The sequence below is a fragment of the Carya illinoinensis genome, chromosome 11 (genome assembly GCF_018687715.1).
Source record: "Carya illinoinensis cultivar Pawnee chromosome 11, C.illinoinensisPawnee_v1, whole genome shotgun sequence".
In the NCBI taxonomy this organism is placed as follows: domain Eukaryota; kingdom Viridiplantae; phylum Streptophyta; class Magnoliopsida; order Fagales; family Juglandaceae; genus Carya; species Carya illinoinensis.
In genome coordinates, this window is record NC_056762.1 from 38,319,582 (window position 1) to 38,343,437 (window position 23,856).

General features: G+C 35.6%; 3 protein-coding genes across 4 annotated transcripts; all 3 read right to left on the minus strand.

Moving 5' to 3' along the window:
• Nucleotides 1–1,312: 1,312 nt before the first annotated feature.
• On the minus strand, nt 1,313–3,931 carry LOC122280663 (protein cornichon homolog 4-like). The gene is made up of 4 exons (XM_043091640.1): nt 3,581–3,931; nt 2,162–2,343; nt 1,663–1,785; nt 1,313–1,559 (listed from the first exon to the last, which is right to left on the minus strand). Exons 1-4 carry the CDS (start codon nt 3,650–3,652, stop codon nt 1,526–1,528), a joined length of 411 nt encoding a protein of 136 aa, XP_042947574.1. The 5' UTR covers nt 3,653–3,931; the 3' UTR covers nt 1,313–1,525.
• A 1,991-nt stretch (nt 3,932–5,922) lies between these two features.
• LOC122280561 (uncharacterized protein At4g22758-like) lies at nt 5,923–7,364 on the minus strand. Of its 2 annotated transcripts, none has more exons than XM_043091514.1 (2): nt 6,617–7,364; nt 5,923–6,257 (listed from the first exon to the last, which is right to left on the minus strand). In XM_043091514.1, exons 1-2 carry the CDS (start codon nt 7,017–7,019, stop codon nt 6,100–6,102), a joined length of 561 nt encoding a protein of 186 aa, XP_042947448.1. In that variant the 5' UTR covers nt 7,020–7,364; the 3' UTR covers nt 5,923–6,099. The 2 variants fall into 2 exon arrangements, with proteins under 2 accessions (XP_042947448.1, XP_042947450.1); XM_043091516.1 differs by having other exon boundaries at nt 6,629–7,335.
• A 2,146-nt stretch (nt 7,365–9,510) lies between these two features.
• Nucleotides 9,511–12,079, minus strand: LOC122280552 (uncharacterized protein At4g22758-like). The gene is made up of 3 exons (XM_043091502.1): nt 11,570–12,079; nt 10,697–10,904; nt 9,511–10,079 (listed from the first exon to the last, which is right to left on the minus strand). Exons 1-3 carry the CDS (start codon nt 11,897–11,899, stop codon nt 9,835–9,837), a joined length of 783 nt encoding a protein of 260 aa, XP_042947436.1. The 5' UTR covers nt 11,900–12,079; the 3' UTR covers nt 9,511–9,834.
• Nucleotides 12,080–23,856: the final 11,777 nt, after the last annotated feature.

Here is a 23,856-nt window from a genome sequence, read left to right on the forward strand (position 1 = left end):
AAGCAGGTCTGACCAAAACCGAGCCATAAGAGAGAGAAAGAAAAAAACACCATTTCAAAAGAGTATTCACAGTGCGGAAAGGGAAAGGAGAAGAAGAGGAGGGTGGACCTCTCTGGCGATCGCTATCACAGAAATGAGTTTTCTAGAGAGAAGATGGAGTGTCTCTCTCTAAGGAGAAGCAGATCCCATTCGCTGTTTAAGAGTTTTTTTGTGAATTTTCAAGCAGTTGATGGCTCATAGAATTCTTAATAATCTCAAGAGCAATATTTCGTTTATACTTTTATCATACTACATAAAATGTGACACTTTTCTCACCCTTAAATCCCCCATCTCATCGGCTAAACGAAAGTCGAACAAAAATATGAGCTTTCATTCTATTATAAGATATCATGTCATCAAAAGATATTATTTATAGATATTATTTATACAACCAATTTTCATAACACAACATTCTATAATAAAATAAGAATACTACTTTATCCACTCTGTGAGAGTACCTAGGCCATTGGATTGCCAAAGAAATATTAAGCTACACGTCTTCCTTTACACCTTGAACCGAGTTTATGGAAAAAGCCTCCGAGATGAATATATTTTACCAAATAATTCCTATCCACCACATTTTCATTTCATGTACATTTTACTATTTGATAATAAAAAAATTCCAATAAAAAAAATATTAAATAATAATAAATATACCACATCTTATATAGTAAAATGATAACGTTGTGCATAAAATTTTTCTATTTTAAGAACCCCATGCCAAACAAAATGGTCAAGGCTAGAGGAATTCACATAATCAAAATGGCAAGTTCAGTTATTTCTATCTCTCTAGATTCCAAATAATGTTAGATAAAATCATGAATTACACAAACATCGTGCATTATTTTTCAAAAAAGTAAAATTTAGTATTAAAAAATTATTTTTTTTTATAAGTCTAATGTTTACTCACTTTTTTAAAAAAAAAAATACTATATTTAAGTATTCTATAACTGTAAATATTATTTTTTAATGGCTTAAAGTATCATTGTCAGTATTCCGATGGCACCAACTTGTTGAGATGAGATGAGATAAAATAAGATAATTTAAATTTAAATATGAGATAAGATGAAATGATTTTAGATGAAATATAAAATTTTAATAAAATATTATTATTATTATTTTGATATTTGAAATTGTTAAATTAAAATTTAAAAAATCAAATTATTTATTATATTTTATGTGAAAATTTAAAAAAAATTGTAATGATGAGATAATATAAGATCGGCTTCTCAATCCAAAGGCTGATTGGCAAAAGTACGTGGAAAGAGAGAGATGCGTGAACCCTTTTTCCATGATGTTACAAAGAATGCCTGAAAACTGGGCCTGAAGAGATCAACTTATATTTCAAATAAATACAAACCCTGAAATTAATTCAGTTACAACAGGTTTGAAGTTAACCGCCCATCCAGCAGGTACTTCCTCAAAATAGTTTGCGGCATTGAATACCTCCAGCAGATGCTCCATGAAATAAGCAATTAGTCACCAACTATTGGTGCTCATCCAAGGCAGTTAGAATCATCCTGCAACACAAACAGAAAAAGTCAAACAATCTCTTCAGGAAGTATCGAAATTAAAACAACTCATTTTCTGAGAAAAAGTGAGCACATTCTCTAATGAAAGTACCAGAATATGGAGAGAAAGAGTAGAAATATGAGATGGAAGAGTTTGAAAAGCCGCAGCTTCTTTTCCCGATGGAGCAAGTTAAATATCTCGGTGACATCTACCAGGTGCTGCCTTCGCAAGTACCTAATCAAATGGAGGAAAGATATTTAGCAGGATCCCAGGACTTGGCACATTCTAGCATCTCAGGACACCGAGACATGACCCCCACAATAAACCAGCAACTAGTGCATGCGTCATGGCAGTAGCATACATGCTATGCACGTCATTCATACAAATATTATTGGAATATAACCAGTAACATCCTTTCATCCCATTGTATTCCAACAAACAATTGTACTAGTCAATTACTGTGTCAGAAATCTAAAGAAGGCTTTGAAGCTGTCATCTAAAAAGTGTTACACGGATAACTGGTACTAGGAACAAACTACAGATTACACGTATTCAGTCATAGAAAAACGTCATTTTTGGTGAAAGGGAGAGAAAAACAAAGAACACTTACAGTCTCACATTGTAGTATAGGTATGGGACACAAAACAGTGACATACACCAATGCCCTGTTGCAAGATAGAACAAGCATAACACTCCTTGAGAAATGAATTCGGGCAAAATCACTCGGTTGATTCGTGATGAAGAGTCATAGGGGTTGATATAATCAAACTCAAGATCAGCTAGGCACATAAGCTGCAAGAAATGCTTGACTGTTAAGCAATGTATTTCATTTACCTTAAGCAACAATAGAGAAACAGTGAAAGAATGGCAATCCAGTGCGTATATGTCATACACAAACAACTCTTCTACGTAATTCCAACCAAGAGAGGTTCTCAAACAATATAAAGTCAATGTGATTGAAACAAGCTCAAATCCAGCTAATTGGAGCACTTCTTTCATTTTTTTAACAAGCAATTGAAGAACCAAACTCCTGATATAGATAAGCACCATAGTCATTCAAGAATTATGGTCTCTTTATGCTTACCAATATAACAGGCAAAGAGGCCTACTACTGTTTCAGTATTTTGAAACTTGAAGAGATCTCTATTACCATTATCAGTACTATTATTACTCCCACGATAAATGTGGACTTCAGGATCTAAACGTTTCAACAAGTTACAATATTTTTTAACAAAATGGCACATAGAGGTCAGGGTCACCAAACAGGCCAACTAATCCAGTCCAACATAAAAAATAAAACTGATGCATGTTGTGGTTTTAAATGGATATGAAAAGAGGTACAAGTTTCAACCCTCTAAATTTCAGAATAAAAATGGCTTGCATGAAAGACTTTAAAACTCTCACTTCAGTTTAAGGTTGACGTAACTTGTAAGACTTATGAAACTAACCAATAGACTACACAAATCTTTTTTTTCTTTTTTCTTTTTCTCGGTAACCAATAGGCTACACAAATCATAGTGAGTTTTAAAATCATTGTTAAACCTATGAGCCATATTTCACATACCGACACCCATAACTAAGCAGAAAAATAAAAACTACTTATTAAAAAAAAAAAAAAAAAAAAACAGAAAAAAATGAAAAAAGATAAATGAATATAAAACTGAACAAGTTCCTTTAAAATAAGAAATTAAACTGGCTATCAAAATTATGAGAACACCCCCAAACATGGATGTTTAGCTGAGTAGGAAAAAAATCCACAGAGACTGAATTCATGGCACACGTAACATACCAGATACTTTCTGCCAAGAAGCCCTTTGGCCCCTTTAATTTGACAAAACAAGCCCCAGTTACAAACATTTAGAACTAGACCAGCTGACATTCACAAGAGCATAATTTTTACCACTATTTCAAGCCAAATTTGAGATAAAAAATCGGGACTTTTAATATGCACTCTCAAATAAAGCATATCGAAGGGGGGTGGAGAGATCGTACGTACAATACAATAGAAATTTAGGGTTTTATGATTAACCTGGTAAACGACGAGGACGAGGAGGGCTATGAGGAAGAAGAAGGAGAAGAGCCACGAAAAGAGATCACCCATGCTCCTCCACCTTCACCTCTATCTATCTGTGTGCTATCAGATTTCTCTTCGAGCTCAATGCGTCAATAGCAATCCGACGAGGCAGTGTGCAAACGATAACAGGGAGTTCCAATAGATGTGCCAGGCGCGGAGGGAGGCTGAAGATCGAAGGAGGAGAGGTGGATGGTCAAGAGTCAAGACTCAAGATTGTGGAGTCGGGGAGGGACGCTGAATAGCGCGGAGCGCCTAGGGGTTCGAGTAAGGACCGTGATGTGATTTTATAATTCACGGTATTTTTTTTTCCCTTCATCATTTTGCGTCGATAGTCGCCATTAGTCAATCAATACTCTCTACTCAGCACAGATATTTTCGTATATTTTTTTTATATTTTACTGAATTTTGTTATATTTATGTATTATTAATATTGATATTTTTATATTTTAAATTTAGAATGATATTATTTCAATAAAATTTACTTTCTAAACTCGTTGTAGACTCATGTTAGATAGTTGCATGTACGCAGAATTGTTTATAATTAAATTTTTTTTATTTTATCAATGTGAGTGATTATATTATTTTTTAATATAAAATAATATTTTTTAATTAATATATAAAATTAATTCTAACAGAATTCAAATACTTTCATCTTCTAGTATAAAAAAGAAAAAAAATTGACTTAATTTTAGTCTTTCGACACGTTTCAAAAATTTTAAATTATAAGGTTGTAGATGTCAAAACATGCTCTTCTAGAGATGTCAAAGTTTATGAATTAATAATCCACATTTCTTGATTTATTGGAAACTGGAACTTTTCTCGTGTTATCCATTTCAAATGAAGACGATTTATATCCATTTTGATTATATATATATATTTTAAATAAAATAAATTGATAATGAGATTAAAAAAAAATGTTATTTCTCAATAGGAAAAATGGTCCTTTTTTGGATTTGATCATATGATATTCAATAAAGAAAATGATTTCTATTGAAGTTGTGAAGCTTGAAGCATTCTATCAATAAACCATCATGCTCATTGCATTCCATCCTAAAAAATTCATCAATAACTAATATGAACAGATTTAGAAGATTAATTCATGTATGGATTACAACAAAAGGATAACATAAAATCAAAATAATAACCTATACATTCTTGTCTACAACTAATTTTTGGATAGATCTTGGACTATGGATAAGGGCTTGCTTGGAAGATGGGATAGTTTCATCACATCCAATACCTGTGTCATCCAATTCTTAAATATCATTTAAATACAAATATTTTTTAATTTAAATATTTAACTTTTTTATCTAATAATTACCTAATCATTATTTTCTCAAACTTTCAAATAAAACACAAAAAGTAATTCAAAATTTTCAAGTTTCAAAACAAAAAATATATTTTAACTTTATAATATTTTTAATCAACTTTTTATCTCTCATATATCAAAATTCCATAAAATATCATAACTCAAGTATTTTCACTATTATTCACAAACTATTTCACTATTATTTACAAATTTGTTATCTCACCTGATTCCCCAACCATCCCTAGTTGTTATTCTCATCTAAAAAAAAATATTATTACAATTGTTTACATAATCATTATTTTTAATAAATAAATCCCATTTATATTATTATTTAATCATACACGTACAAAACAAAAATCCAATATGAAACCCTACCATATATCTTATCATTAAAAAAAAAAATTAGCATTCTGATTTTTCCTATAATGATATTAATGGATCAATAGTAAAATATCGACCTATATATAACTTCTTTTTTATTCATGTGATATCATATAATAAAATAGGAGTATTATATTTTCCTATTCTAAAACTACTTAATAATTATTTTTTTCGCATGAATAAAAATAAATGTACATGAGCACATCAAATGTCTGGGATTAGACATTTTAAGGCATTTAATTGTAAATATTAAAACTTGAAGAATCAAATTGTCAATAATATATTTTATAATGGTATGAGGACAGTTTGCACCCATCCCGAGTAAGCAACGATGTGTCAAAAGACTCGAGTTCGAATCCTAGACAACATGAATGGATGGATTAAAAATAAATAAATAATTATTAATAGTAAATAGAGTAAATAAAAATAACTTACAAAATAATGTGATTAATTGATATATTACATTAAATTATAAAATTATTTTTATTATAAAATAAATTTAATAAATTACATAAAATAACGTTATTTTAATATGAATCTTCTATCTTCTCAAAAAGGAAAAAGACTAATTTAAAGATAAAATAGAACGTATGGGAAGCAATGCGAATTGAGAGACAAGAGAGCCTCTTTCTTTCCTTTTTTTTATTCTTCTTTTTTATGAAAGAATTTACAAACGATGCCACCTAATATACAAACTAAAATATAATTATTCTTAATAACAAGCATCATCAAAGCAGCGCTTTGTTGGAAAAAGAGGAGGAAAAGAAAACTTATAAACTAAGGTCTATAACAAGAAATCCATCAACTTTGTTAATGGAAAAGCAATGTCGGTTGCCTTCTTTGCTTCCTCGGAGCAAGAAGAACCTGCAGACGTGGATGGCTTTGAGCACAAAAAGAAATTCCGAGATCCCAAGTTCATCAGCTTTTCCTCTGGCCTCAAACCTGCACCCACACAACGTTGGTTAATGTGTTGTAATTGAAAACAAAACAAAAACTAGAGTATCAGAGGAGAACAAATATGAACGTCACTGCCACGCCGATATCTTTGGGTTTTTTTTTTTTTTTTTCTTCTCTCTTTTATGTTTTTTCTTCCGAGTTCCTAGCAAACATGCTTTTGGGCTAATTAATTATTAACAACTCAACAGGCCAGGTAAATATAGAAAAACAAAGTTGATGCTAAAATTACGGTTTCCTAGTCCAAATTCAATCACAAAGTTCGAAAGGAAAGGACGATGTTTTCATGCAAATTCGAACAATTTTTCAAAATCTCCAATATTCCATGACCGGGAGATCGAGGGTACTCGGACGCCTACTCTCCAAGCTGAATTGCGAGTAGTGGAGTTCGAAACGGTGAGGATCAGTCGCCGGCAGCAACGGCCTCCTCTTCTCCCTATCGTAGATCTCCAGCGCTGCCTTTATCAAGTCCCGGATCGTGTTCTCCTGCGGCATGACCAACTGTACGGGCCCCAAGCTCCTCTCGATCGTCACGTTGAGCAGCAGCCTCGTCAGCCCGGAGGTGGAACCGCCGATGGACGGTGCAGAATTAAGCCTTCTAGGGGCGGTGGTGAAACCTCCGGGCCGTCGAACTATGTCGGAGTGTCGGTCCGGCGGTAAGGTCTTGAGGGACCTGATGGAGGCCGTCGGAGGAAGCCTAAACTCGTCACGTCGCCGGTTATGCGTCAAAGACCGGGAACGGGAACTCATGAAGCGGAGGATAGGATTAATGATTTTTGAGTTCGAGAATGTGTGCGTGTTTTCATGCGATGCTTGTCGTTGGAATTAAGTTTACTTTGTATGAAAGACAGTAGTGGTTATACTAGTGATGGAGATCGAAATGGCGGAGCGTTTTGATCATTATTTAAAAGAGGAAGCGCGAAGCTTCCGAGAAAGTGGCAAACTTTGAAAGTGCCCCTGGATGCTTTGCTTATTTACAGATCGAGAAAGGAACATGCTTAATAGTAATTAATAAGAGCTTTTTATAGTAGTTCTTACAGTTTCGTTGGTAATAGATCATTGAAATGGTAACGAGAAATGCCAAAAAAACAGGAGAATAATATAAGGCAACTTCTCGAGGGAAAAGTACACTGCATAATGATGGTAATAATGCAAGAAATTAGAACAAACAAACAAAACGAAGAAGAAGGCATGCTCACAAATGGACACGAATACGAGTGAGAATCGGTGTCTCTGGCAAATGCAAGAGGGAGAGGAGGGTGGGATTTGAATAGATTGGGCCACTTCTAGGCAAGAGAGCAGATCGAGCATGCAGACACACCGCTGCTTGGCTTATCTATCTATCCATCTATCTATCTATCTACCCTGTGCAACCAGTAGGAAACGGATACATGGCCTCTCAAGGACAATTATTGCCTCCTCTCCTACCTCCTGTTGATAATATTGCCGATCCACGAAACTCTTGCATGCGGTCATGTTATATTTATGTATATTGTACATGATGATCATGTGTATGAATGGATCAGAGTTGTTGTATTCAGTGTAGATTTTGAAGGACTGAGCCTTTCAGAACCAAAATTAACTGCTATTCCAAAGATAATGATGATCAGTCTTTAGCTAATTTAAATCTTCGCAACATAAAGTGCATATTGATTAATTGGGGGGCATTGATTGGAAACAAATTAAAGGGTTGCACCAGGACAGTAGTACTGCACGTCTGAAAGAGATGATGTTCTTCCCAAATCCAATTTCTGGATGCAACTATTCAGACATCCAAACAAAACGTTTGCTCAAGACACCTGCATGATCAACCTAGACATATAGCTGATCATCATAAAGCCGATTATCACATTGATGTTAGGTCGTGATTGATTAGTCCACATTTGTTGCTTTCATAGTTGACAGAACACCCCAGCCCAAATTAACACGGCACCCCCTTAACAACCTTTTGGAAATTAAGGCGGAGGGAATCCCGGCCAGAAACTGTGCCAGGCCCAATTATTGTACATTACGGCTGATTTTCATTCTAGACTCGGACAGCATAGGATACAAGTCGTTCTATAGTTCGCTCCATACTCAACATATAGCATTGGCCAAAGCTTTAATTTGATTCCTTGAAAGTTTCCACTTTTTAAATATTGCCTAATGCTTGCCTGCCTTACACCCAACTTTAACGTCGCATCAAAACACTTGCACTTGAAGTCATTCATGTATACAAGTACTGGCTATTCTTCACCGTGTTATTCATTTTAGAAGTCTTTTATTTGTAATACAAAGTGAATGTACACATTTTAGAGAAAAAATCTAATTAAAAGCACAATTAAGTATTAATATGTGTAAATTTAACATGATTAGTTAAAAAATATATTTTATTAAAAATAGTATTAATTTAAATTTTAAATATAAAAAAATCAATATTAATACATAAATTAATACACAATTTTACTTATATATAACAAAATTCACATTTTTAAAATCACATAAGCCGATCATGTATCACAACGATGATAGGGATTGGCTTATGCTTAATTTATTGACTTTATTACCAGCAGCACGGTATTTGAGATAGGTCTTTAGCGACGGTAATATCCAATTATTATATCCAACCGACATTTTTGTACATTTTGCCGACCATGACCACAAAAGCTTAAAAAGAATGCTCTCCGTAGTCCTTCCTCCTTTATTTCAATGCTTGAAGCCTCCCCACCAATCTTTCCACTTTGTCATGGACAAGGAAAAATTATTCGGTTGCACATTGTCTGTTTCATTCGACCTTTATCCTGGTTGGGGGACATCTGGTTAGGTGAACAGTGAATGGTGACGACTCCAATAATCCTTATTTTTTTATTTTTTTTCAAAATCTTATTTCAAAATAACATTGGATGGATTTAGTAATTTACTATGCTTTTTTCTTTAACGCCAATAAAAAGGATCCAAAACCAGAGTACCCATACAATAGGTCCAGAAAAAAGATACATCGCATTTAGTTTTATTTTATTTTCAAATCTTATTTTTTGTTACTGTAAGAAATGACCTCGCTTCCTCGATTATATATAGTTGTCGTATTTTAATTTTGTTTCTCGATTATCGATCATTAATTATTTAATTCTCAAATTTTAGGATTACTATTTCTTATCATGATCATATTTACCCTTACTGATCAATAAAAACATATCATTTTATAAAGAGTTCAATTTAAGATAGGATAAAGAAGAACACGACAAGCTCACGATAGTGGAAGTCAAAACAAACAGAAAGGGACTTGAATATATTTTTGTAATGCTTCACAGTTGAATATTCATTTTGTGATTTGGACCGGCACTATGGCTGTATATCTTTACATGAGTAATCTATACATGTAACACATCAAATGGTTGAGAAAGGAAATGAGAGTTCAATTCCCGAACCCCTATTATGCACATAACGTGTGCGTATGATCAAAGAAAATGGGAATTTGTATTGAAGGGCGAAAGGGAAACCAATTCAGCTGCTATTGTTATGAGTAACATAAATTATATGTTGTTACTCAAAGCAATAGCAATAAATATATGGCGTCTGGCCATCCTCATTGTAGGCAGACCAACAGTTTCCAAAGCCTGCGTGTTCTTCTAACAATTTTGCTGATCTTTTGGGCAATGAAAGAGGGTAGCAAAAATGCAGGGGGTGGAATGGGAGGAGGAGAGCCTTCTCTTGCCGGAACAATTTCTGTAGTACAAGGAGAAGGTTCATTACTACGGTGCTGACTGCTACTCTTTCGAAGATAGAAGCTTCTGCTGCCAGCATCCCCAATCATTTCTGATTTATCCAAACCTACACAATCGAAGTAAGTAAAACATTTCAGCAGAAGATATTGATTTCTCTTTTTAATCCCATCGACATCCTCATGGAGGCTGATTAGGATGGGAATCAAATGTTGATTGAACAACAAGCTACTGCCAATGTTTATTTGTCCTTTTAGGCTAGAAGCTCTTAGAACGGGCCATGCATTGAAAATATACATATCCAGTCTAGGCAATACTTTCTCAATAGCCATTCATAATTTCTGAAAAAAGGATTCATATTTTTGTTGCAGATATTTTAAATCACTTTCTATATTATAATTATTACCAGAAACAGTCTTCAGATTATGCTATGTTGAATCAATTTCAGAATGCTGAAAATGCAGGTAACCGTCTATTCATGATCAATGTTTGACAGTCTACCGTTATTAGGATTTGGCAACTATATGATAAAGAAAGAAACTATTGTTTTGGACATACCATACTTTGAAGGAAAAACTTCATCAGAGTATTGTCTTTATATGAGAAACCAGAGTCGACAAATTGGCCACAACTCTAAAACAAACATGACACCCATTTAGGCAACTGTAGATTGTTTGGTGGTTCTATCTATGGAGAAAAGGCAAAGAAATCTTAACATTTGCTTACATTTAAGACTGAAATAGGAGTGATGCAATTCGAATGAGGATGCTGCATCCCGGTGCAGCTTAGGAGTTCGCCCTTCTTCGCTATATTTGTCTACAACAAGCTTAATGGTGTCCTCCACACTGGCCCCTAGTTTAACCAAGGTCCGGACCGGTCCTGGACTTCCTTCAACTGTTATATTAACCACCACCTTTGCATCTTTCCTATATCCCTGCAGCATTCCATAACCTTCACAACGTTTGGATATGCACAATGGTTGGAGCACTAGAATCTCATGATTAAGTGCCAAAATAAGAACTGGCAATGCTTAAATTTAGAAAGCTTGGGAAACACCTAATCACTGGATTTGACATAGCCAAAACCAACATCGTTTTGGATTATTTTCAACAACCAACCCACTGGACCAGTAGTAAATGAAAACCAACAGAAAAGAGAAAAAGTAAATCAACTCTGCGGGTTTTCAAGTTTATTGGGTACAATTTGGTAATGGTTTATACAACTCAATGAACGGGGAGGAAAAAATTCTCGAGGCAATCAATGGATGTAGCATACTTTTAGTTTTTTCTTTGTTTTTTTCTTTTTGGTATGGAGATCGTTGAATTAAAATAGGTGTCTTATTTTTTTTCTTTTACTCCTTTTTGGGGTGGCTTAAGAGGTTTTTCACGACCCAATGAACAAAAGCAGGGTCTGATTGATGTCATCGAGCATAAAGAAACTGTTTTTTTTTTTTTTTTTTTTTAAATCCCAAAACTTTCAACTAATATTTTGAGTGTGAAAGGTAAAAGATTGCAACCAAATCTGAAATCTCATTCCCATATAAAATACAAATGAAAAATGAAAAGAAACCAAGCAAAAAATATCAAATTTGACTCTTACCTCGTACCTCTGAGGTGAGAGACCCAACAACGAAGGCGAGGACGCAAAGACGTCCGTAAATGTGTGAGGCCCAAAAAGAACACCGCTACCCTCAGATCTCAAACTCCGATCATCGTCGCTGATGCTACTGCCGTTAACACCAGAGCTAGAACTCCAAAGCATCGGGTCCGAAGAGCACCGATTCAAAATCTTAACGGGCTTCGAAGCAAGCTGCTTCGCAGATCTCCGGGCCTGCGGGCTCCTCCCCCGAGGCGAAGGAGACGGGTTCGGCGGCTTGCTACACCGGCCACCGGTGGCCGGAACTCGCCGCCTCAGACTTCTCTCGGGCATATAATAGTAGGAACACTGGTTTTATTGGTTTAGGAACTGAAAAGGGAGAGGGAGGTTGAGTGGGAAAATTTCTCGTTCTTGTTTCGTGTGATTTGGAAGAATAACCAGAAAGGAAGGAACGGTCGACCAGAAGAAGTTGGAGCGGTAGTTGGTGGTTTTTCGAAGTTACATCGGTGCGCTTTTATTTCATTGGTCAGACTGTACTTTTAACTTCATATTTCTTTTCCGAGCGCTGAAGTTTGGTCTATTTACGACACGCTAACTTTTTTGTGGGGACCGGTACAATTACAATTACCCCAAGAAATGCTTACCATAATAATAATAATAATAATAATATTTATTATTTATTATTATTACAATTAAAATTAATAAGTTTGTGATTCGACGAGGAATTGCCTCTTTGTTCAGAAAAAATAAGTTCATATCACTTTTTTTCTTTATTTTTATTTATTTATTTATTTTATATTGTAATAAGACATAACTTTAATTATTTGATTAGATTTATGTGTTTCTCTCTCTTGGATGTAAGTTTCAGTTTACCCATTTTGTTAATTTCTCTCTAATGAATGTTTTTTCTTCTTAAGCATAAAAGCTCTATTCTTGCTTCTGAAGTCTTCAAGATGCTTGAAAGTATATATTAATTAATATTAATGGTAATAGTTAAACAATTACGTATCTTATCTCTCTTTCCGACCAGAAGCTCCTAGTCGTCCGATCAAATTGCTTTACGTACGCATAAACATATATCATTTTTTATTCTTATATTCTTAAATCACAATTATTGTTGGGCACATTATCTTAATTGTTTTTATTTTTTATGACCACTGAAAATTAAAGTATATTATTTGACATCTTTTATTTTTATTTTAGATGATGATTGAGTCCCAACTGGACAGTTCGATGCGGCCTCCAAAGACCAATAGGAAGAATTACAATATTTTTTTACTTATGGAAAAAGCAAAAGACTGTTCATCAATCGAATGGAGAGGAGTTTTGATGTAAGTTTTCTATTTCAAATAAGATGGGCGAGAAAGCGACAGAGAGCTCCTCAGTTTTTCCGATCATCTTTTGATTTGTAGAATGGCAATTTCGATAAACCCTGTTTTTAAGCCTCGTGATTAAGTAATAATAAACTCTGACTTCGCAGTTGTTGTTTCAATCACCTTTTGTACCGTTGAATGTGATCCCTTTCTTGACATTTGAAACATGGAATCTTTGCATTTGGTCCCAAAAGAAAATCCTCCATGCATGCCACTACTGTTTGGTGTGTTAGAGCGATCGCACACAATTCTGTGCTCTCTCGTGCGCGTAAATATCTTTAAAGAAATTCTATGCGGAAACATTACATTACACACATCTATTTAATTAATGTAATTTATTATTTTTATTATTAATATTTAAATATGTATGTATAAATATAAAAAAAAAAATTACATATTAATTAAGTAGAAATGTATAGTATAAGACTTAATTATAGCATTTATCGCATCTTTAATGATAATTTTAATGAAATACTGTCTTCTGACACACGACAAGAACAACCTTCGGGGTGTTGCGTCTCTGTAAAGTTGCAGCCGTGTGAACTAGTGGTGTCAAACACCTTGTTTGCTCCCTGACAGATGAATCGACGAAAAACCAAGTAGTGAGGATGCCATAACATCAACTTAAATTATAATTGAATTTATATCACATCATCTGCAGACAAGTTTTGCATTACAGCCCTTCTATTCTTAAAACTTGGTTAAGGACAGGAGTGTGAAACTCGCAAGACATGGATAAGGTTTGAAGGAAGATATACATATGTAACTTGTAAACATCAAACGATAAAACTAACAGTAGAAAAACTTCTTCAGAAAACCAGGGGAGTTGATAGCATCAGAAATTGTGTGCGTGGATCTTTAATTGGTAAAAGAATTAAAGAATGGGCAGTCAATTTGTCTTTTCGTTGCTTATATTTGCATACCTTCCGTAAATACAAGATTTTAGCTAGGATTACGTGACTAAAATGATAGAGTTTATCTTATCATTATTTTTTAATTTTAATTTAGATGAATGTAAATTAATTATTAAGTTTATCTATAACAATATTAAATTTATCTAAAAATTATAGAGTTTGTTTTAGATAAGTTATTTTATATCAAAATCGAGTCTATATGAATCTACACTTATCCAAAAAAGCTAAACTAGAATTAGTTTATGTAAAGAGGAATTATTGCGAAGTATCAGCATTCTATCAGGAAACGTATTCGCAATAGATTCAATCTATCAGCAGAGTTTTACTACAACTAGAACTCCTTCTAGATTTTATATTTAAAGCGATTCAGTTTGAAAACTCATAAGAGAATTTTTGCCTATAATTATTGAAAGGATATTTCGTGAGCTCGAGAGAATTTCTTCTTGTTTTTCATCTCTTCCTGAGTATAATTGTGCTCCATGTTTAGAGAATTTATTAATTGAGTTTCAGTCACTGAAGTTCCAAGTGAAAAGTCAATATTTGAAAATCGCTAAAGATTCTAGCTGCTATTTAGGTAGAGGCAAAAGAGTCGTTTGTCGGGTCAAATAAGAGAGTCAATTAACAAAAGTTTTGTAATTGAGAACTTGCTTGTAAAGTGATTTTCATATAATAAAATTGATTTTTCTGGATTCGACTACCCCATATAGTTTTACCTTTCAAGAGTTTTTTAAATGGTTTCATTTGTAACCAATCTTTGTGTTATGTAAGTGTTGCCCAGATGACTAACACAAGAAGGGGGTGAATTAAGTTGTATTAAAAAAAATAACAATTATAAAAAAAATATACAATATAAAATATAAACAAAATATGAAATAGCAATAAATATAAAGAGTAGGGGTAAGAGAGAAGCAAACTCAATATGTTAACGAGGTTCGGCCCCACTACCTACGTCCTCTCCTCAAGCTACCTCTTGAGAATTCTCAAATTCACTATTCAACCTCATTCAGGTGGAGATAGAAACCTATTATACCTTTGAATAACACCACTACAAAGGATTCGTGTAGAACACCCTCTACATTTACAATCACCTTACACGTGGTGATTCAACTATTCCCTATGTAGAACACTTTATATACGCACAAGAGTTATACACACCCTTTTATCGATACAAGATCTGATAGTGGGTAGGTTATCAGAAAACATTCCTCAATGAGTAAAATAAGAACAATACAACGCAAACTATATCTCTATCAAAATGAACAAGGATTAAGGCTCAATGCTTATAAAAGAGAGAATGAAAGTTTTGAATGAATGTTATATGCTCTGGATGTTGTAAATGTGAAACTCTCAAATGATCTATTTATAAGCATATGAGATTTCATATTCAAATTTAAAAAAATTCACATGTCAAAGACAACATTATTCACTTTTTCAAAAAATTTAAATAAAAGGTTTTTTTTTTGAATTGTCAAATACAACATCATTCATTTTTCAAAAATTTCAAACCTAATCTTTTATTTTTTGCATATGACAAAAGGAGCACACTTTACTTTTCAAATATTTCAAACAAAAACATCTACCTTTTGCATAAGTCAAAAAAAGCATCAATCATTTTTGAAAATATTCAAATAAAATATGCACATGTGAAAGATGATAATCAATCATCTTTAATATTTTCAAAGTTAATTTTCAAAATATTTATGCATATGTTGAAAATGTATTTTAATACTTTATGATAAAATATTAATTTTGAACTTTAATCCTAATTTTGAATTTTTAAAAAATTTACAACATCACTCTATGACTTTAATGTGAAGTTGTTCCCTTCTTGCTCATGCTTGGTTTCTTGATGTGCTTGACTTCATTGTGTAAACAACTTGAGCTTGAGACTCTTTTGTTCTTTGAATTTATTTGTTATTATCAAAATCCATGTGTAGATATATAATTACACAAAACTTGAAACATTAGTTTCAACAGTAAGCTTATTTATTTACTTCATGTATTTGATTGATTAAATAATTACAAAATTAAGATCTAACCAATTTATTCTAAAAAACTGATATACAATTTCGTGAATACATATGGGTACATTGAGAATTTCACCTTCCATACCTCAAACTAACCCATCATGTCAATTGATGGATGTTTTATGTAACGTCCCCATTTTTCCTATCTATTAGAGGTGTTCCATTGACGTCAAAATAATAACGTAAATAATAATAAGAAAACAACTAAAATAAAACTTTTTTATATATTAGGTTCAAAACATTAAATTAATCCAAATTGTTCGTACATAAAGATAACACAACTAAAATTCAAATTATTCCATAAACGATACATTTTCCATCATTCTTAATATAACATTTCCACATGTTATCTAAGTTTCTTTTTTCTCTTGCTCCTTTTTAACATCAGAATCAATCAAGTTGTAAGGAAGACTCGAAAAGTAAATTATTCTTTTGAGAGAGAGCTACTAATGATTTTCGAAATCATCTTAAAAAAAGATTTTGGATTTTTATAAGAGAAAAATCATTCACTTGAAAAAGAAACCGATGGCTAGAAATTAAGGAAACTACATTACAAATTTAAAGGGTTGATTGATAAGGATAAACTCAACTCAGATTCAAATATTCAAAAGCTTCCAAGTCCATCCCAAAGTCTTCGGATACCGACGTCTCCAACTCAGATTGATAGGAGATAATGTTTACCATTTTATGTATATCACTTCATGTAACTAATTCCATCTTTCTTGTAAACAGTTTACTATATATATACACTCTCTCGATAGCCATTAAAGGCAGAGAGCACAACCCAGAATTTCACCTTTTGTTATATGGTATCAAGAGCCTACGTGACTTACGTCAATGGCATCCTCTTCCGCTTTCTTCTCTACATCTCTCTCAAACACAGCTGTTACCCCTCCAAGCATCCAAAGCCTGGTTACCATCAAACTGAATAGTGAAAACTACTTGCTATGGAGAGCTCAGATCACTCCATATCTCAGAGGCCAACGTCTTTTTGGCTATGTCGATGGAAGTCGTCGTCAACCTGCCCCCTATATTCCCGACCCAGAGGCTGAAAAATCAACTACAGTCCCTCCTCTGCTTCCCAACCTAGAGTTTACTCACTGGTTTGATCAAGACCAGATTGTCTTGAGTATTCTCATGTCCTCTTTATCAGAAAACATCCTTGCCAAAGTGATTGGCGCTACCACATCCCGAGAGGTATGGTCTGCACTTGAAAAAATGTACTCCTCTCACTCGCGAGCTCGTCTCTCCACAACTCGCCGACAACTTTCCACTGTCACAAAGGGTGGTATGTCTATTTCTGATTATTTTCAAACTGTAAAATCTCTGGCTGATACTCTTGCAGCCATCGGACATCCTATTCCTGATGCAGAAATTGTCTCATACCTGCTTGGTGGCCTCGATTCATCTTATGATCCCATTGTTACGTCCATTCAAACAAGGGATGATCCCATGGAGCTTGAAGATATTTTTGGGCATCTCCTCAATTTTGAGTTACGTCTGCAACAACATACTCAAGCTATTGAAGCTACCATCGGTTCTGCCAATGTTGCAACTCGCACGGATCCACATCGTGGTCCTATTGGTAAGCCATCTTACTCAAGCCGTGCTCCATTTTACTCAGGTTCACGTGGCTGCGGTAGGGGCCGTAGTGGTCGACATGGTTCTCCTGGTGGTCATCGCCCAGTGTGCCAGATCTGTGGCAAAACTGGACATTTAGCTATAAAGTGTTTCCATCGGTTTGATCAGGCATATTAAACCATGCCAAACAACATGTCTGCATTTCTTACTGCACACCATGCTCCGACTGATACCAATTGGTATCCTGACACCGGCTCCACCAATCATCTTACCAATGATCTTCAGAACTTGAATCTCTGTGCCGAGTCCTATAATGGTTTGGATCAAATTCAAGTAGGCGACGGGGCAGGTTTGGCTATAACTCACATTGGTTCCTCTAAACTTAAATCCTCACAATCTGTTTTTCATCTTCCCAATATTTTACATGTTCCAAAAATTAAAAAGAACCTTATTTCTGTGAGTCAATTTACCAAGGATAATAATGTCTTTATTGAGTTTCACTCATCCCATTTTTTTGTGAAGGACGAGGTCACGAAGAAGGTTCTTCTGCAAGGCACGCCTAAAGATGGTCTCTACCCATTCCCATCTTCCGTCTCGTCGTCATCACCTTCTTAGTCTTTTTCCTGTCAACGTGTTTCTTTGGAAATGTAGCATTGCCGTTTGGGACATCCCAATTATCAAACCGTAAAGCATCTTGTGTCTAAATTCTCTCTTCCAGTTTCTTCAAATAAAACTCCGAGTATTTGTTCTGCATGTCAACAAGGGAAGAGTCATTGTCTTCCCTTCCCAGTTTCTCAATCTATTTCTGCTTATCCCCTAGATTTAATTTTTTTCGATGTATGGGGTCCATCCCCTATTTTATCCACCAAAGCCAATAAATATTATGTTTCGTTTGTTGATCATTTCAGCAAATTTATTTGGCTCTATCCTCTTGCAAATAAATCTGATGTCTTGACTACTTTTACTCAATTTCAAAAAATGGTTGAACGTCAATTTAATCGCCAAATAAAGTGTGTTCAAACAGACTGGGGTGGTGAATTTCAAACACTTAATCGGTATTTTCACAAAGAGGGAATTCAACATTGTGTTTCTTGTCCTCACACCTCTCAACAGAATCGGTCCGTTGAAAGAAAACACCGCCATGTTGTTGAAACCGGATTATCCTTATTATCTCACAGTCATATTCCTCATTGTTTTTGGGATGATGCTTTCCTCATGGCCACCTATCTTATTAATCGCCTTCCAACTGCTCCTCTCGGCATCTCCCCTTTTGAAAAATTATTTCACAAAGCACCCGATTTTTCCACCATGAAAGTTTTCGGTTGTGCTTGTTATCCATATCTCTGACCTTTCAACAAACACAAGTTGGATTTTAGGTCCAAACAATGCGTCTTCATTGGCATTAGTAATCTCCACAAAGGTTACAAATGTCTTGATCCTACCTCTGGCAAAGTGATTGTGTCTTGGCATGTAATTTTTGATGAGTCTCTGTTTCCATTCAAACCACCCACATCAATTTCAGTCCATGCCGAATTACCCCCTGCGTCGTCCACTTTACTTCCCTTTTTCATCCCTTCAAATGACAGCTACACTCCTGTCGTTCATAATGTCTCATCCCTCCATGGTCCCACATCCCACTCGGATACCACCGAAACGCCATCGTCTCATTTATCCTCTTCCCCTACTGAGTTAACAGTCTTTTCTCCCATGTTTTTGTCTTCCCCATCGTCCCCTCCAACTGCATCTCCGGTTCCAACTCCATCCGAAGCTGCCTTGCTGACTGAACCGCCTCCATCTCGTTCTCACACGATGACCACCCGATCACAGAACAATATTGTGAAGCCCAAACAATATCTTGATGGCACTACCAGGTACCCTCTACCCACTGCTCTACTCGCCGTTTCCACCATTCCCACCGATCCCACATGCTTCTCTGAAGCCCATAAATTCCCAGAATGGCATGAGGCCATGGATGCAGAATTTTTAGCTCTCATGCAGCAAGGTACGTGGTCCTTAGTTCCTTATGAAGCTGGCATAAACTTGGTTGGTAACAAATGGGTTTACAAAACAAAACTCCGATCTGATGGCACGCCTGAAAGACGGAAGGCACGTTTTGTTGCGAAGGGCTATCATCAACAGGACGGGTTAAACTATGATGACACTTTCAGTCCGGTCATCAAGCCTACAACCATCCGGTTGGTTCTCAGTCACGTCGTGTCTCACACCTGGCCTATTCATTAGATAGACATAAGCAGCGCCTTTCTCCATGGTTTTCTCTCTGAAGTTGTTCACATACAACAGTCGGTGGGTTATGTCCATCCTCAATATTCCACTCATGTTTGTAAGCTGAACAAAGCCTTATACGGATTAAAACAAGCCCCACGGGCTTGGTTCTCACAGCTTAGTGACAAATTGGTGGCTCTCGGATTTATTAACTCTCAGTCCAACAACTCTCTCTTTGTCTATGCCTCGGATTCACTTATCATGTATGTACTGGTGTATGTCGATGACATTTTAATCACCGGTTCAAACTCAGGTGCCATCACTAATCTCCTTGCTCAGCTCAACTGTGACTTTGCAGTGAAAGACTTGGGCCGTTAAATTATTTTTTAGGCATGGAGGTTATTCCTGTATCCGGCGGTCTTCTTCTTTCTCAAAGACAATACATTCTCAGTCTCTTGAAACACACAAACATGCTAGAGGCTAAGCCAGTGTCCTCTCCCATGTCCTCCTCACAGCAGCTGTCACTTTTTAATGGCAACCCGTGCCCTGATGAAACTTTATTCCGCAGTGTGGTCGGAGCACTTCAGTACTTATCGCTTACTCGCCCAGACCTCTCATTTGCAGTGAACAAAGTGTGCCAATTTATGCACAAGCCAACAGACATCCATTGGACTGCCGTTAAACGCATACTGCGGTACATTAAATTTTCTATTGATTTTGGTTTGCTCATCAAGCCCAGCCCCTCCACACAACTTTCCGTCTATTCAAATGCGGATTGGGCTGGCTCATCTGATGATCGTAAATCCACCTCTGGCTACTGCATCTATTATGGCCACAACCTCATTTCATGGAGCTCCAAAAAGCAGCCCACCGTGGCTCGCTCAAGCACCGAGGCCGAATACCATGCTGTTGCCCATGCTACTGCCGAGACTTTATGGTTATTATCTTTACTTCGTGAACTTCAGATTTTTATTCCTTCTCGCCCGATGCTATGGTGTGACAACATAGGCACAACTTATTTGGCTGCTAATTCCGTCTTTCATGCTCGTACTAAGCATGTCGAAATAGATTATCATTTTGTCTGCGAGAAAGTTAATAATAAATCATTGGATGTCCGGTTCCTGTCTAGCAAGGATCAAATAGCCAATGTGCTCACCAAACCACTGGTTTCTGGGTGTTTCTCTCATCTACGAGACAAGCTCAACTTGCAACTTCCCCTGTTGAACTTGCAGGGGCGTGATAAGGATAAACTCAACTCAGATTCAAATATTCAAAAGCTTCCAAGTCCATCCCAAAGTCTTCGGATACTGACGTCTCCAACTCAGATTTATAGGAGATAATGTTTACCATTTTATGTATATCACTTCATGTAACTGATTCCATATTTCTTGTAAACAGTTTACTATATATATACACTCTCTCGATAGCCATTAAAGGCAGAGAGCACAACCCAGAATTTCACCTTTTGTTATATTGATGATTTCATTTTAATGGATATTTATGAAAGGAGATGAAAGATAAATGCTAGATGTGTAAAGTGTGAAGATCAAAAAAATGAAGAGTGGCTGGAATGAAAGCAGGGGAAGAAGAAGATGAAAGGCCGTTGTGTGCATAAGAAAGGTTTAAAAACAAAAACCCTAAAGTGAAACTTTAGAGTGATTTTTTTTTTATATATATATATATAAATAAACAAATGGGCTGGGTTCTACAGTTTGATCAAAAGCCAGAATTATACCATGGTCTCTGAGCAGGTGCATTGATCTTCCAATTATATGAAGTCACGTAGATTCCACCCAACTCACCCAGGTATCTTAGAGAATCCCTTCTCCGCCACAGCCTTCCTTAGTTTCTTCGCACCATCCAACCTCTCGACAGAAGCATAAATGTTGGTAAGAAACAAACAATAAGTAGTTGGATCGAGCACCAGCTCAATGTCAAGCAGTTATCTCCCCAACCTCAACATTGCAATGTGGCCTGCAATCAAGAAGCAAAGCTCCCTAGACCTCAGCATGAGCTTGCATTGGCATGCTTTTTATGAGCTCATGTGAAGGCACGACTCCATGGCCCTTAATGGAGTAAAAGCACCAGTACCCTTCCTCAACCAAAATAGCATGGTTGTAGATAGTTAACAGCGCAATAGTCACCAGCATGGTGACTCTTATGCTGTTAACTGTATACATTAGAGGAAATATGGGCATTTATTATCCCTTCAAACAACTTGACCGCATAGACTATCTTACCATTTATCCCACATCCCTTCAAGCAATTAGATCCTTTTCCCCCAAGTCATGAAACCTAACTTATGTTGGGTTTGTAGTGTTTGGTTTAATGTTGTGGCGACCTAATTTGAAGACCTGACTTAGCAATGATTTGTTACAATTTTTTAGTAGATTTTCAATGAGACTTGTGTCAGGAGTGCAGGCTTGGGCCAATCAGCACTATTTTTTTTACTCAGAAAGCATTAGGCATAAAGTTTGCTCGACGTTTGCGCGACAAGTGGCTTGAGTGAAGTTCAGGCAGAGAGTTCTCTTAAGGCTCGCTCAACAAGTCACTCTAGTAAACATCGAACAGAGAGTTCGTTCGATGAGCGCTCAACACTCCGCTCAACTGAGTATTGCAAAAGAGTAAAAATTAAGGTTTTTGTCATTTAACCCAATAAATATGCTTATTATGAATAGTGTGGCTGAATAAATAGTAAAATTTCGTCCCAACATGTATTTTGTAATTTCTCAACGTAATAAGATTCTTTACAGCTATATGGATATAGATACGTTGTCGAACCATGTAAATTTGTGTCATATAATTGTTTGTTTATTATCTCGTTTCTTTTTGTTTTTATCATCCTTTTCACAACAACTTATACATATATGGCTCAATCCAAAACCCACATTTAGGATCTCAAAGTTGTGAACAAGTGTGAATCATTCGGTCATCTGGCTCAACCATCTGGTTGAACAGCTCAATGGCCTCCTTAGGTTGACTATTTTGAGCATAGCATGTGACGCTCCCAAATTTCCATTTGGGATTGGATGGACATTTGAAGCGTCGAGACATGCAACACAATGTTACCTGCCACCGTTCATGACATATAAGATGCAATGTTCCTAACATGCATCTAACATTATGCAATATTCGTAGCAGATAAATTTTGCTTTAGCAATACTATGCACCAAATTGAAAATATCCCAAATGCTTAAAACATACTTCATATATAAAGACCCATTGAACAACTAAGATCATAACACTAGTCTAAAATGCTTATGATCCAAAAAGTATTGGAGATGCAACTCCATCATACAAGTAGTAATTTACGTTAACTACTATATTAACATTGACGTCGCATCATCGCTCAGTCAACTGTGTCTAGTTGGTCAGCTCTTGATTCTCCTTCAGGTCCTGTAACAAGATCTACCATTCGGGAGGAATGGTAGTTGGGACTACCACAGTGAGATTTGATTACAAATCTCAGTAAGTTAACAACAACTTTCACATAGGCTAATGATGCATGGATGACAGTAAAAACATGAATGTATAATCAAATTCATAAGTAATTAAAACATAACTTGACGTACAACATAGCATAATTGGCATAACTTAAATTGAAACGTGAACTGAACTTGACTTGACATGAACTTGATCTGAAACTTGTCTTAACATGAACTTGTTCTGAAACTTGACTTAACATGAAAAATACATACTCCACAGTTGTTGTGGCCCCATGTACATAGCATAATTGACATAACTTAAATTGAAACGTAAACTGAACTTGACTTGACATGAACTTGATCTGAAACTTGACTTATCATGAACTTGTTCTGAAACTTGACTTAACATGAAAAATACATACTCCACAGTTGTTGTGGCCTCATGTATTCTACACATCACAATGCAGTTAAATACATACTCCACAGTTGTTGTGGCTCCATTCATTTTACATGTAAATACATACTCCACAGTTGTTGTGGCCCCATGTATTCTACACGTCACAATGCAGTTAAATACATACTCCATAGTTATTGTGGCCCCATATATTCTACGCGTCACAATGCAGTTAAATACATACTCCACAGTTGTTGTGGCCCCATGTATTTTACGTGTCACAATTGTTGTGTCTCACGTAGTGTATGCGTCACAATTGCTGTGATCCCATACTTCGTGTGCCATAGTTGTTG